The 14,258-nt window shown below is 45.0% G+C and overlaps 1 protein-coding gene across 1 annotated transcript in view; it reads right to left on the reverse strand.

Moving 5' to 3' along the window:
• The window catches only part of GRSF1 (G-rich RNA sequence binding factor 1), a 324,061-nt gene that overhangs the window by 259,149 nt on the left and 50,654 nt on the right, over positions 1-14,258 (reverse strand). The window contains exon 3 of the mRNA XM_078676404.1: positions 12,538-12,693. Coding sequence (XP_078532530.1) covers positions 12,538-12,693 — 156 coding nt within the window. The remainder of the gene's footprint in view (positions 1-12,537; positions 12,694-14,258) is intronic.

Below are 14,258 nucleotides of genomic sequence, written 5' to 3' on the forward strand. Positions count from 1 at the left end.
AATATCGCATTCCCAATTGATGAAAAAGAGGATGGTGTTGTAGACACAAAACATACATTTGTTGATCACAATGTTAACAATTTCACCTAATTACGTTTTTGTTCTTTCAAAGAAAAACAATTTTTATTCTACTTGGCTCTCGCACTTAATAAATAAAGCCACGATTTCTCTGCAAATATAAAATGTATTACGATGCCACGATCAGCCTACAGTAAGTCAAACAGCTAAAATTATTGGAACGTCCTCCCTCCCCATCACCGATCTAAAGACAAATGATTGAGCTTTCGAGGAACGCAGTAATCTACTTGTTCATATCAGACTTTTACCCGGCTGCCGCCTCGAGTCAAGAGGACATTTTAGAACCAACAGCAAACACTCCCGTTTAACCGCTTATCGTTTACTATCCTTTCCCTGCTGTTTATAAGCAGCTGCAACGCAGTGTGAAAGGAAAATAAACCCCCTAAATTAAAATAACTTCAATAAATTCCCCAACGGGAAAAATTCCAGTTTATCATTTGCAGCGGCTTCTGCAGAATTCTGGGGTCGCGCGTCGGTTTTGGGACAAATGTCAGCTCAGAAACCAATCGACCAAATACGGCGATTCAAAAACACAAAGTGATAAAAGAACTACATGTAACACACATTTGGGTTCAACGTGACACAGAGCAGATGAGAGAGGCCATCGCCTCTGCCAATGATGGCTCACTTGCCTGGCTGCAATCTTCTATTCGTGTGGGCTGAGGAAGGTTCCAAAACAATTAGGAACACCTACTTCCGGTTTGGCCGGCAATGCTTCCGGGACGCCGCAGGCAGCGCGGCGGCCCGCCCTGCACGGGGAAGGGAGGCAGCTTTCGAGGAGGACAGCACCTGGCCGCGAGCGCGTTCTCGTGCGCGTGGCCTTAACAAATCGGCGCGCGCGGCCAGTGCTGTCCTCCTGGGAAGCTGAGCCGTTAACAATAAGGTCTCTGGCGAGAGCGAGCTTCGCTCGCTTCTAGCCGAGACCTAAAAAGGCAATGCAAGATATTGGAGAGTACTTGGAGACGATCATACGATCATGTGACCAAGACCAACTTTAGATCTGCCACTAAAGACTACCATAAACTTATTAAATCATTTAAAGCGAGGTATTACTCTGACCTGATCAACTCCAGTACAAACCGCTCCAAAACTATCTTTGTATTGGTGAAGGATCTGACTAAGGCTCCGGAAGGTCCAGGTAATCTGACAGCATCTGATGCTCAGTGCGAAGAGCTATCTTGTTTTTTCCTGGACAAAATAAAAGGGATATATAACTCTTTACACCCGGATGGCCATACTATGGCTCCTGGCCCCACCTTAGGTCCTATTTCCTCTTTGTGCCCGCTTCAAACATTATCACCTATCGAATTGATAGAGATGGAATCCCTGGCTGCCAGGGTTAAGTCGGGCTCCCCGGATGACCCGGTGAAACCTGATCTGTTTAGAGCTTGCCAGGAGTCCATTTTGCGGGAGGGACTTATGCTGATTAATAACTCTCTTCAGTCAGCAGTCGTCCCCAAATCATGGAAACATGCTAAGGTGGTTCCCCTCCTAAAAAAGTCAACGTTAGACCCCGCTAGGCCGGAGAGCTATCGACCGATTTCCCTTCTTCCATACCTTGCCAAGATCACGGAAGCCCATGTGAATTCCATTCTGACCACTCATCTGGAATCCAATGGAGTCCTGGATGAGTCTCAGAATGGTTTCCGTGCCAAACATAGCACGGAATCGGCGTTATTGTCGGTCACGGAATATCTAAGGGAGATGCAGGACCAGGGCGAGACCTCGTTTGTGATCCTGCTGGACTTGAGTGCGGCCTTTGACACGGTCTCCCACAGGATCTTGTTAGAGCGACTGTGGGAGATCGGAGTCAGAGGGGGTGCCTTGGATTGGTTCGCATCTTTTCTATCTGACCGTTCCTTCCAGGTGCATGCTCCGCCGTTCTCGTCCAGTAGGCAATCGGTGGAGTGTGGGGTCCCGCAGGGCTCTGCACTCAGCCCCACATTGTTTAATGTGTATGTCCGCCCCCTGGCAGTGTTGGCACGAGATCGTGGAATTAGGCTGGTATCGTATGCTGACGATACTCAGCTTGTCTTCACTATCTCTAGGGACATTGAGCTAGACCAAATCAAATTCCAGGAGGACCTCCTGGCTATCTCTAACTGGCTGTCCCAGAACTGTCTCCAGTTAAACTCCTCCAAAACAGAGGTACTTGTCATTGGCAAGGAAACCCAGAGTTGGAACCAACACTGGTGGCCCTCCACATTAGGACCTCCACCTATTCCTAAGGAGGTAGTAAAAAATCTGGGTGTGATGCTGGACAGCTCACTCTCTTTAGAGTCTCATGCCAAAAAGGTGGCGGGCACCTGCTATGGCCGCTTGCGCGCTCTTAAACCTATTCTTGGCTTTTTTTAGCCTCTCACTCGTCAGGTCATAGTCCAGGCGGTAGTCTTATCCCACCTAGACTACTGCAATGTCCTTATGCTGGGCTCTAACCTGACCGTGATTAATAGACTACAGAGAGCTCAGAATGCGGCTGCCCATACTTTGTTTGCCCTGCCAAAAACCTGCCATATCTCCCCGATTCTTAGACGCTTGCATTGGTTGCCTATAAAACAACGCATCCAATTTAAGACTCTATGCATCACTCACAGAATCCTATATGGCTCCGGTCCTCGAATTCTGCAGGGACTGTGTACCTTTTATGCCCCCAGGCGCACTCTCCGTTCAGCGGACCTATCCCTTGCCGGTTCAATCAAAATACGGAAAAGTAGAGCTGGTGGTCGCTCTTTCAGGTACCTTGCCCCGAAGCTATGGAATTCGATCCCTCTAAAAGCTCGGGCCACCACGAATCTCATGTCCTTCAGAAAACAGATTAAAACTTGGCTGTTCTCCTCTATCTAGCTTTGCTCACAGGCTGCCTTTCTGTATTTTTCGTTAGGTCCATAAGCGCTAGGACGCCCCGTTGCTGGGGTAGCCATGCGCTATATAAGCGTAATTAACATAACATAACATAACATGGATGTGCAGACAAAAGGCTGCTTTTACTTTTGCAAGTGTTGGCATCAAATTCGCTCTTACCCAGCCCTTTATGAAAACCTATATAGTAGGTTTTAAGAATAAGATTAGATAGTTACCACACACGTCTAGTGCCAAGAAGAGGGAGAATGCTTTCACAGAATATTTTTTTTTATTGCAAGCCTCTCTAACACACAGAAAGCAGGATAATGGCAGGATCGGCAAATGCACTGGGGGAAAACGAGCAGTTCCGAAATGCACAGGTTAGACATTGGGTTAGGTCAGGAAGGCTATTATGTGCACGTCTACTGACTGGAAAACTACTAACAAAAGGTTTCAGAAGATATGCATCTGATTTCACGGATCTATAAACTTTTGATCAAGAGCCTCTCAAGCTCTAGGCTTGCGACCCAGGAGGGAAGGAGGAGGGTGGAAATCATACCAGAGCAGTTGGAAAGCGTATTTAGGACCTCATACAAAACATGCTGGGTAGAGTAGAAGCTGGTAAAATACTATTGCGATGGCACTTGACCCCGTCACAGGCTTCATCTTATGAATGACTAAACTAGAGACCCCCACAGTTGGAAAGGATGCAATCAGGTGGGCCAAATAACCTACATAATATCCGAGTGTTCGTTGTTGTAAATATGGAGGAAATAACCAAAGCTACAATCACCTAGTTTCCGAGTAGCATTATACTAGGTGGGATACCGAACCATGTGAATGGAGACGTCACGAGGTGAATACTCTATTACTGACAGCAAAGCAGTGTATGGTAGTGTTGTTGGTTAAGACACCGGCTTCTGCCATATGAGATTGTTATAACAGACTTTGGCAGGAACAGAGAAGATGATGGCTCCACTTCATGACAAGTTTTGCAAAGACCTGGGGACCGGTCCAACAGTTCTTCGCCGAAGACTATAGGATGCTGACATGTCCTAATGTGCTCAGGGCACTCTAGATAGTAGAACGATGAGCAAGCAGGACACTGTTCATTAACGTAACATCACATAGGGAGCAGGCGACTTTACTCTTGTTGTATCTAGACTATACCATATTGTGGGGGAGCTTAGATTTTACTTGTACTGTCTGTGTTATTTTCTCTTTATGGTCTCTGCATGTTTGAAAAGCAATAACAAGATTTGAAACTGAAAACATATAAGATTTTACTCGGAGCACATTTAAAACCCACTCTGGTTAATGTTAGGTCCTGCACCCAGTGCTCTAACCCACCGGCATTATGGTAAGTGGTGTCAATGTGCATGAGCTACTATGCACACTAACTGTGGCTTGTAATGTTGCAGATGCTAGTTGTCATGTCAATGAGAAGGTCTTTCTATGATTGATGCTACCTCCTTTGGAATGCCTCTGTTCCTTTGAGTAATCACCAGTGGCAGCACATTACTGGCTCTTTAAGGGATCGGACCCCAAGGCAAAGGATTTTAGGGGAATTTCACCACCCACAATGAGCTTTGTGACAGATGCCAAACCCTGCAGTATATCCAAACAATTGACACTCATATCAAATGCATCTGATAGAGACTTCTAACCACATATTCCTTACATTAGAATATCCTTAGGCCGCAGACTGGATCCGGAAGAGTTTTGAGCAGTACTCCTGCATGCTGTTAAGTGACATTGTTTGGTTCCGCATCGCCGTGGTCCATGCCATAAGTGACATGGGCAGTACCTATATAGGCACCACCTCTGCACGCGGATTTCACTTCTTTCCTTTCTACACCAGATAGCGTTGACCCTGTCTGAGCTATCCCTCAGTCACTTTTTGACTGGGATTTAAGACGTTTTGTCTAACTGTTTTGAGAATGTTCTCCTGGTATGAGGGTTCAGTTTGTGCAGAAGGTTCTGGGACTGTTCGTAGAGCCCCTCCCAAAAGTGGTCATCGCATTTCAGGTTGTTGGACAAGTCAGATAAGTTCCACAAACACAAGAAGTTAAAGAAGTCGAAGAGGTCTTCGACTTCGCCTTGTCCGTCAAAGTCTTCTGATGAGTCACAGGAGCGTCAACACTTTAGGCCCTAAGAGTTGACAGAACCTAAACCCGGGTCAGCTCCGCACTTCACCGATTTTCCCGGGGCTGAACAACCCCCCAGCTGAAGGTTTTATGAGGCCTTGCACCTCATATTTGGGCAGCCCAACATTTCTGGAGCACCATCAGGCCCATTGGAGCGGGAGGGGCCCCTAGTTGACCCACGCTAGCAGGTTCATCCTCCTCACCATTCAGGCCCCATGGATCCCTTGCTGGATCCGGTGTAGAGCCACTGGCGAGACTGAGACCTTCCTTGGCACCCAGTCCAGTGCCACCGCCGCCCCCGTTACTCCAGACAGGACACCGGATAGGCATTGTTAGATGCCAACCGGGTCCATGCTTCCCAAAGGGGAGCCAATGCCTTATTTATTTTACAGGCTTGAAGAGGGAGGCTAAGGGAAGAGGTCTATGGATCCCTATGGTTACCAGCTTCATGAAGAGCATGAACAGGACAACCGGTATGAGGAACTGGCGAAGTCAATGGGTTAGCCACCTCACCCGACACTGGCTTGTTCTCTCCTACTGTGTCTACAGAGAAGGGAGCCTCTTTTGCAGTGGCAGTACATAGGGCGCTTGGGGTCTTGGACCTTCAGTTACCCACGGTGGTACTCGCCACGCCAGCATTCTCACGGTTGCCAGACTAACCTTCTCACTGTAAGTCACCTGTTGTGGCTAGATTCCTTTAAAGACCTGCAACATATGTTCCCCCCCCCCTACGCGATTCATCATATCCAAGTGGGGCCGAGCGAGCATGCCACTATAAGGGGGGAGGGGGTTGTCGGTTCTCCCCCCAAGAAATAAATTGAGAAAAATGATTATGAAAGACTGAGAAAAAACATACATTTCTAAACTGTACCATACTGTTAACTCGTTGATGGTAGGTCATAGCTGAGCTAGATTGAAATGTATAAACTGCACAATAACAAAAGGATCTCTGTGACAAAAGCAGTAGCCCACTGAGCTATGTACATAACATACAGTTCTGTGATCTGTATGATATGCGTGTTTTGCAGCAGGCATGTTACCCTCTGTGCTACCTTAGATGAGTCAAAACAGTCTAGACAAAACTGATCCCTCTCCAGCAGGAATATTAATTACCAGAGCTACTGTGACACTTTTATTGCTGTTGAAAACTGATAACATTTCAAAACGCAGGAAGGCTGGAAACAAAAGCGAATGCTGAGTGGATTATACTGGCCTGCTGATTTAGTTACTGGGGTCGATATAACAACACTGCTACAATATAAGCACAGAGTAGCAAAACCAGCCCCCTTGTAAACCCCCCCCCCCCTGACCCTGCGAACCCCCCTGATCCCCCACCCCCTGTAGATTTCCGGGTGGACGATCAACACTTTCTGGGCTATGTAGGAGTAAATAAAGGGAAGGCAGCACAGATAACGACCATCTCGCGATGAATTGTCCTCTGAATTATTATTTGCTACGCATTGGCCAAGGGGCTTGCAAGCTCACTCCACCAGAGCCAAAGCCAACGTTCCAGTCCTTGACATCTGTCAGGTAGCAACGTTGGTCTTGATGCACACGCTCACCAAACACTACTGCCTGGAAAGTCAGGTCCATTGTTACGGTCACTACACCATTTTGTGCTACAGGACTTTGATTGAATTGGATTTGCAGTTCCACTCCAGGGAGGCATTGCTTGGGTGTCTACTCTAAGGTAAGGAATCAGCTGCTAGAAGTCTTTATCAGATGAACAAGTTACTTACCTTCACCAACGCTTTATCTGATAGAGACTTTGTCTAGCCAAAGGTTCCTTCCTGACAGTCCCATCCTCTCTGTGAACCAATTACGGAGTAGGGAACATCCTTCTCGGGGACTTAGTTTGTCACACTAGTGGCCAGCGCTCAACGTGGCTCTGCTTTCCTGGGTGCAGAAAGCTACAACAGTAACAGACATCAGCTCACCGATGTGGCGTCTATATAGGTAACGGGCACGTCACTTACAGCGTGGACTATGCTGATGCAGAGCTAAATGACGACACCTACCTGCACACGAGGGTACTGCACAAAAATCTTCCAGTTCCAGTCGGATGCCTAGGCATATTCTAAGATAAGGAATCTGTGGCTAGATAACAGTCTCTACCAGATAAATAGTTACCAAGTTAAGTAACTTCTTCACAATAAAAGCCAAAGACTTATTAGTGGGCAGCAGTCCGGCAAAAGTTTCAACTTGAGACCTTGGTAATTTATAAGAGCATTTAAAGGGTGCACCTGCACGGATTCCCATTGTCTATCTAGGTAAGTATGCTAAATCTGTATGGAAAATCGAATATGTGATTAAATATAATAGAAACACTCCTGTGTTTGTTGATCCTTGCCGCCAGCTTGCTACCATCAGGGGACTTCATCCCCCATAGTTCCAAGCGCTGGGAGGCGCCAATGTGTGCTTTCGTGCCAGGAGGCACTCAAAAGGGGGCTTGGGTTCCCGCAGCGTGGGAGCCCGTGTTTGTTGATCCTTGCGCCAGCTTGCTATCGCAATCAGGGGACTTCATCCCCCATACTTCCATAAGCCGGGAGGCACCAATGTGTGCTTTCGCGCCAGGAGGCGCTAAAAAGGGGGCTTGGGCTCCCGCAGCTCAGTTACCTGGTAGGAGTCTGTGGTGGAATTCTGCATTAACATAAAGGATGGCAGGTTCACCACCAAGGTTATGCCTTAGAGATTACCAGTGTCGTAATATGACCCAATATAGTTGCCCGACTCCCCCCATAACGTTATTTAAATCCCCTGGGGAGGAGGCAATGGAGAGTGGTTTAGTGTGTTCAAATAGAGTTCTTCCATTAAGGCAAGTAGACGAAACTGATTGACTGAAGTCCCTCACATTACCTGGAAGGGAGGTGGGTGCAGGGGCCCCCGAGTTGGGTGAGGAAGCCAACTTGAATTGTAAGATTCTAAGTTGGAACATAGCAGGGCTTAGAATGAAAAGTGCTGAACCTAGGTGGCTTGACTTTCTTAAAGTTCACGATATTGTGGGTTTACAAGAGACATGGGATAGGGAAAGTAATTTTTGGGTGGAACGGGTATAAGTCCTACCATGAGCCGGCAAGCCCTCGGTCTCGGGCTTAGCAAAGGGGGGCCCTTTTAATTGTAATATCATTAAAATTGATAGGAACTCATATTGTGGACCCGGGTTCTAGTAATTGTTTGCCATAGAAATTACTACTGCCAACTCAATGGAACTGTTGATTGTCATTTTTAATAATTCATTAGCGTCTAAAGTTCCAAATGGACATTTATGTACTTTAAAATGTTTTCTAGTGAACTACAAACTTAAGCAAACCACTTTTTTATTCTATTATCATTTTGGGATATTTTAATATTCATTTATCTATGAAGGATTGTCATGTTGTAGACCATTTATGACCAGAGGATTCCCTTAATTGCCACTTTGAGTACACTCTGCAAAGAGAAGGTTTGGAGGATCTTCTGGCAGTAATTGATCTTTGCCAGCCAAATACAAATATCACAGAGGAGAGGATCCCTACCTTCAAGGCAAGAGGGCAGGATTCTATAATTGACTATGTATTGATCACCCCGTATTGCTTTCTCAAGTGGTTTATTACAGTGCTCAATGGTCTTTTTACAGTGATCACAAACCCGACATTATTGAGTTAGGTGGGGCAATTGGAGTAAAAGGTAAATAAGGACAACCCTCCACTCATACATGCGTAAAGACCTCTGATCAGGGACATAGGCTAAAATCGAATAAAGTAATGCCAGAGCTTTTCCTTCAGGACTTAATGCGAAATGCTGAAGAGTTTCGACATTTGTCTTAACCCTATAAATGAGGGAGCCGAGGTTCTACTGGCATTTGAAGACATCTGTGCTCAGGCGGCGTCTGGCCTAACATTGCCTAGTAGAAGACACACTGAACTGGATGAAAAATGGTTAGATAATAACTGCTTAAAAGCACACCTAAAGCTTATCTTTGCCCTGAAACAGGTGCCTAGAGATTGCTCTTATATAGTCCAGTTGAGGCAGTCTTATAAATGTGTGATGAACTGCAGAAGAAATGAAATTAAAGAAAATGCATTGAATGACCTGCTGTCTGTTGAGGTCCTTAGGGATAGCTCCAGATTTTGGGCCATAGTTAATAAACCATTTTTTACAGGTCATAATAACATGCCTTTACAATATAATATCACGGAGGATCAGTGGTATTCCCATTTTAACTCTATTTACGGGGACGTGACTGGGAGGGGTTCTCCAGTTATTTTTGATCAAGATCAGTGTAATACAGCATTGGCTTTTACGGAATGTGAAGTGGAGAAAGCAATTATTCAAATGACTAGTAACATGGCTCCCAGCCTGGATTGTGTCCCGGACAACTTGTACAAACAGACTCTGCCACTTTGGGCTAAAATTCTAACTAAACTTTTAAATGTGGCCAGTAAGCATGGATTTCCGCCATCCTGGTCTCTCTCTACCATCATCAAAGTTTTTAAAATGGTTCAGAGAGGTGATCCAGGCTGCTACAGACCCATTTATTTGATTGATTCAGTGGTTAACGTTCTAGGCAGAGTTTTTTTTATCAAACTCTCGGATTGGCTAGATGACACAGGAATTTTAACAGGTTTTCAATATGGTTTTAGAAAAGGAAGAAGCACTTTAGACCAGTGTTTAAACCTGCACCTATTGGCCGGGAAATATACAGTGGCTAAAACAGGTACATTACAGCTGGCCTTTATGGATCTATTCTCTGCTTTTGATCTACTAAATAGATCAAAGCTATGGGCAACATTGATAGGCATGGGGATGGATTGCTGCCTAGTTTATTTTTTAGCAGAACTCCATAAGGATCTTTATGCCAGGGTTAGAGTTAGCCAAGATGGCAAATACACAAAGCACTTTAAAATCGATAGAGGCGTACGTCAGGGCTGTATCCTAGTTCCCTTGCTCTTCACCCTCTATATAAATAATTTAGACATCTCTCTTAATACTGCTAGTTTAGATATCCCACATGAAGGAGACAGGGTTATCCCTGCACTCCTATACGCTGATGACACAGTCTTGCTGGCCCGCACAGCGGTAGGGTTGCAGAGGCTGCTGGATTCTTTTGGGTCCTTTATGCAATTTTCCGATCTAATTGTTAACAAAACTAAATTGCATATAATGACAATGGGGCAGAAGCCAAAAAAGCTTAAATCCTTTTATTGTGAAGGGGTAGAGTTGACAAGGGTTTCTTCTTTCTCTTACCTGGGAGTCTTATTCGATGAGAGGGGCTCGTGGGTTTCTCAGCAAAAAGCCAAAAAACATACGATGTCGAGATCCATAGCAGCCATCCAAGGTTTTGCATCCCGACTTGGAGCGAAGCCCCTTGAAGCCATGATCAATATCTATACATCCAAATGTTTTGCTACAGCAAGGTATGCGATTTGGGGATTTAAATCTGCAGCGGGCGCCAGACAACCGAAAATAAAATTTCAAGATACCTTCTGGTGGTTCCCCAATCTACCCCTACCTCGGTTATACACCAAGAACTGGGCACTGGCTTCGTTGCGGACCTGATAGGTCTGGGCCCTGTGGCATGATGGATAATGATCTGGGCTAACCTAGAATTGGCATTAAAACAGAGAAATTGCCAAGGACTGTGTCGCCTTGGAGTATGCAAGTAAAATTTAATGGCTAAAATATGTTAAGTCATTTCTAGACAAACTGGGACGACCTGAACTTTTTGCCTCTCCAGAAAAGATAGTGAAAGTGGACTTGGTATGGGTTAAAACACATTTTTTAAATCTGTTGAAACCCACTGTGAGAGCTTACCTTTTGCCAAAAACTGTCTCGCAGATCGAACCGTATCTGATAATTGTTACGAAGCCTTTCCATCATTTTCTCTTAACTAGATTTCTTCTCAATCTCATTCATTGACTTTTAGCAGATGAGAAGAGACGAGTTGGATAAACGATCTAGGCCCTTGTACATGTGACAATTTCTCAATACAGGATACCATGCATTTTACGATGTTTTGCGATCATTTTAGCCCCATGCGGAGACATTTTTTAATTCCTATTCTAAAGGGGAAAGGTTTTATGCAAGTTAGACCTGCCTTGTTATATTTTCAGATGCTAAATGATTCTTAGGAGATTATGAATGTTGCAAATTTTTTTGTGGCGGCTGTTCGGCATAGGAAGAAAGGGTGCTAGACATTTTAAACTATGGCTGATCATATACTCTGATACAAATCTGTCTGTTTGCTTATCAAATGTTTTTATATTTGTGAAAAAGCGACGAAGGATGATGTTTTATTGATGTATTTGCTGTTCGACATATGAATTACTAGCGATCCTTTTTCTTTGTACTTTTTATTGTCATGAAATTGGTATATTTTATATACCCCAAAATGTATTATGACTTTTATCCATTTGTATTGTTGGTAGGATAATTGTTGTTTGTTGTGTACTTTTATGGCTATTATTAGCCGAATAAAGTGGTTTTGACTGACTGACTATAGAAACACTTTAAAGAAAATATTTTATCAATAATTTCCCTCCTTATTCTGTTTTTAGAGACGGAAGCCAAGATCGGTCTATAGACTGCTGCTTCAATGTTGAAAAAGTGGAGGGAACTCTTTTTTCAAGGATACAGATTTAAGTGCCTAGAAGCTGGTGAAGAACCTGGGCTAAACACCATGCGATATCATGCATGCGGTACAAGACCAGCATTCTTTTAGTTGCTATAAATTTTGTACTCATATTTGTTAACACTTTGCAGTATTAGCCCCTTCAATCCATCATCGATTTCACACGTGCTCATATCTCTCACCCACATTTATGTTTCACAATCGTGACAACGGTTCTTCCCCATTCAGCATCAATCACACCGACATATAATAACCAATTTAAAATTTAAAGAACGTTTTTTGTGAACTTAGAGTCACAAATAATAACTACATCACTAAATGACAAACGCTGGCAGAGAATCATTGGCAATTTAACCACATTAAACTCTTATCATTAACAACAATAATTCTATTTAACAACTCGCTATTTTGTTTTCACTCATTTCCTAACAAGAAATTGTGCTAGCAGCATGCTAGCAGTCAGAATACAAAGAGGTTTCTTAGAAGTCGTCTTTTGAGCATATGACGTGTGCACAATTTTAATTTATGTTCCAATTACCCTCACTTTGCTGGCCTCAAAACTAGAACACCCAGTCAACATGAGTGTAAACAAATGTGTAATGGGATACACAATGGCCTTCCTCCTGGGAGAAGCCTGAAGGATTGTACAACAAGGAGCTCCTTGTACAGTTTATTCAAATATGACTGGCATTCCTTTGAGGAAAAGGTGGCAAAAAGACAAACACTTTAGCAAAGAGAAAAGTAAACTACATGCAAATAAAAGCCATGAATGAGGTGCGTATCAGATCGTTGTAAGGAGAATTGCTTCAAACAGTAAATTCATATACTAAAATAGAACAGGTCTGAAAAGAACATACCAACCTTCAATGTACCGCTGACCCATGTACTTCCTGTGCTTCTCCATGGCTTTCTGTACATCTTCCTCAGACTCAAACTCAATCACTGCATCTCCTCTTGGTTTACCTTCTCGGTTTAGAGGAAGATGTATGCCCTCTTCACGGTTTCGGATCTTACAATCTAAAAGATGAATCAGGGTAACATTCTGTTAGATTGAGTAACCATCTGGCAGGCTCACTGAAAATTTCAAGCTTTCCCAAATCACAGAATCAACCTGTACACATTAAAAGACTTATTGCCACATCTTGCAAAAAGGCGTTCATGCCTCAACATAAATCAAACTCTGTGGTCCTCCGTGGAGGCTAAGGGACCTTTAAACTGGGGTTCTGTACAGAAATGCAATTATTTGTGCGCTGGATTTAATTGCAGTCTAAAATTTACAAATACAGAAGAGGAAAAAACAAGCATTTGCAATGCAATAGGTCTTGCATTATTAAAGTTTGAGCTATTGGCATTGCTAAAATAATGCAACACCAATAGCTCAAACTTCAGTAACGCGAGACCTATTGCATTGCAAATGCTTTTGAGACTGTTGCCTTGCGGAGAGGGTGAGGGAGAGAGAAGAAGCATGAGTGGGAGGGGGAGAGAGAGAGAGAGAGGAAGCATGAAAGGGAGCGGGGGAGAGAAAGGAAGAGGGATAGAGGGCAAGAGAGAGAGAAAGGAAAAGAAGCCCGGGGTCCAGCACCAAGTGACTTGACCACAGGGGGTGGAAAGGGTGCATGGCAGAGCTTGTCACTGGAGGCCGTGGTATAGGGTTCTAGAAAATCGGGGTTCACCGTAGAGATTTTTGTTTTCAGCACAAAGGGTAAGACACGCCAGGCCCGTGTGTTTTCATAGTTCTAGAGGGAAAAGTGCACATCCTACCGCCTCCCATGCCTTCTGTACACACAAACCCCCTACATGGTCTCCAGATTAATCTTTGGCGTGTCCGTCCCATCCCAATCCAGCTGTCCATGTCCATGCTTGCTCCAGGTGTGGTTACCAGCACTGCTGTGGCCTGGACAGTCCCACTGGGCTCGGTTTGGCACTTATCCTGGGGTTAACCAGCGACTGAGTTGTGTCGCTGTGGGGTGCGAGGCAACCCCCGTAGGTAGGTGCTCGGTGTTGGCTGAGGGAGTGTGATAGGTGGCTTCCCAGGAGTGAGCAAAGCGGGCTAACACTTCTCAGCTTCCACGCTGCATCCCCCAGGGCCCGGTCCTTTCAGCAGGATGCAGGGCGTGGTGCCATCTCCATGGTAACCCCAAGCGAGAGATGTTGTGCCTGACAAGGAAGGCTGCAGCCGAGCTGGGGAGGAGTGACGACAAACAAACTGGTGCTTTTCATCCAGAAGAGGACTCGATGAACGCGCTCTACGAGCAGCCGGCTGTGGACTTGATCCCACCACAGCCCTACTCTGGTGGAAAGCTCCACCGGCATCCTGGGCCAACAAAAGGTGATTCTTCGAAGCAAACACCGTGGAAAACTCATGTGGAACAACTTCCAAGAGACAAGATAATGCCTGCCTTTGCATGACCATGCCCCGAATTCCCCAGTGCCAGCATGTGCCAGTCAAACCTATGAAAGTGGTACATGGGAGCAGGCGGAAGGTCCTAGACAGTACCAAAGAAGACCAACAACGAGCTGGAAGAGGCAGGGAGCGGTCTGCGCGGCTGTGGGAGACTGTCAGTACCAAGAGCCCCCGTGAA

Source organism: Lissotriton helveticus, chromosome 2_1 (genome assembly GCF_964261635.1).
Source record: "Lissotriton helveticus chromosome 2_1, aLisHel1.1, whole genome shotgun sequence".
In the NCBI taxonomy this organism is placed as follows: domain Eukaryota; kingdom Metazoa; phylum Chordata; class Amphibia; order Caudata; family Salamandridae; genus Lissotriton; species Lissotriton helveticus.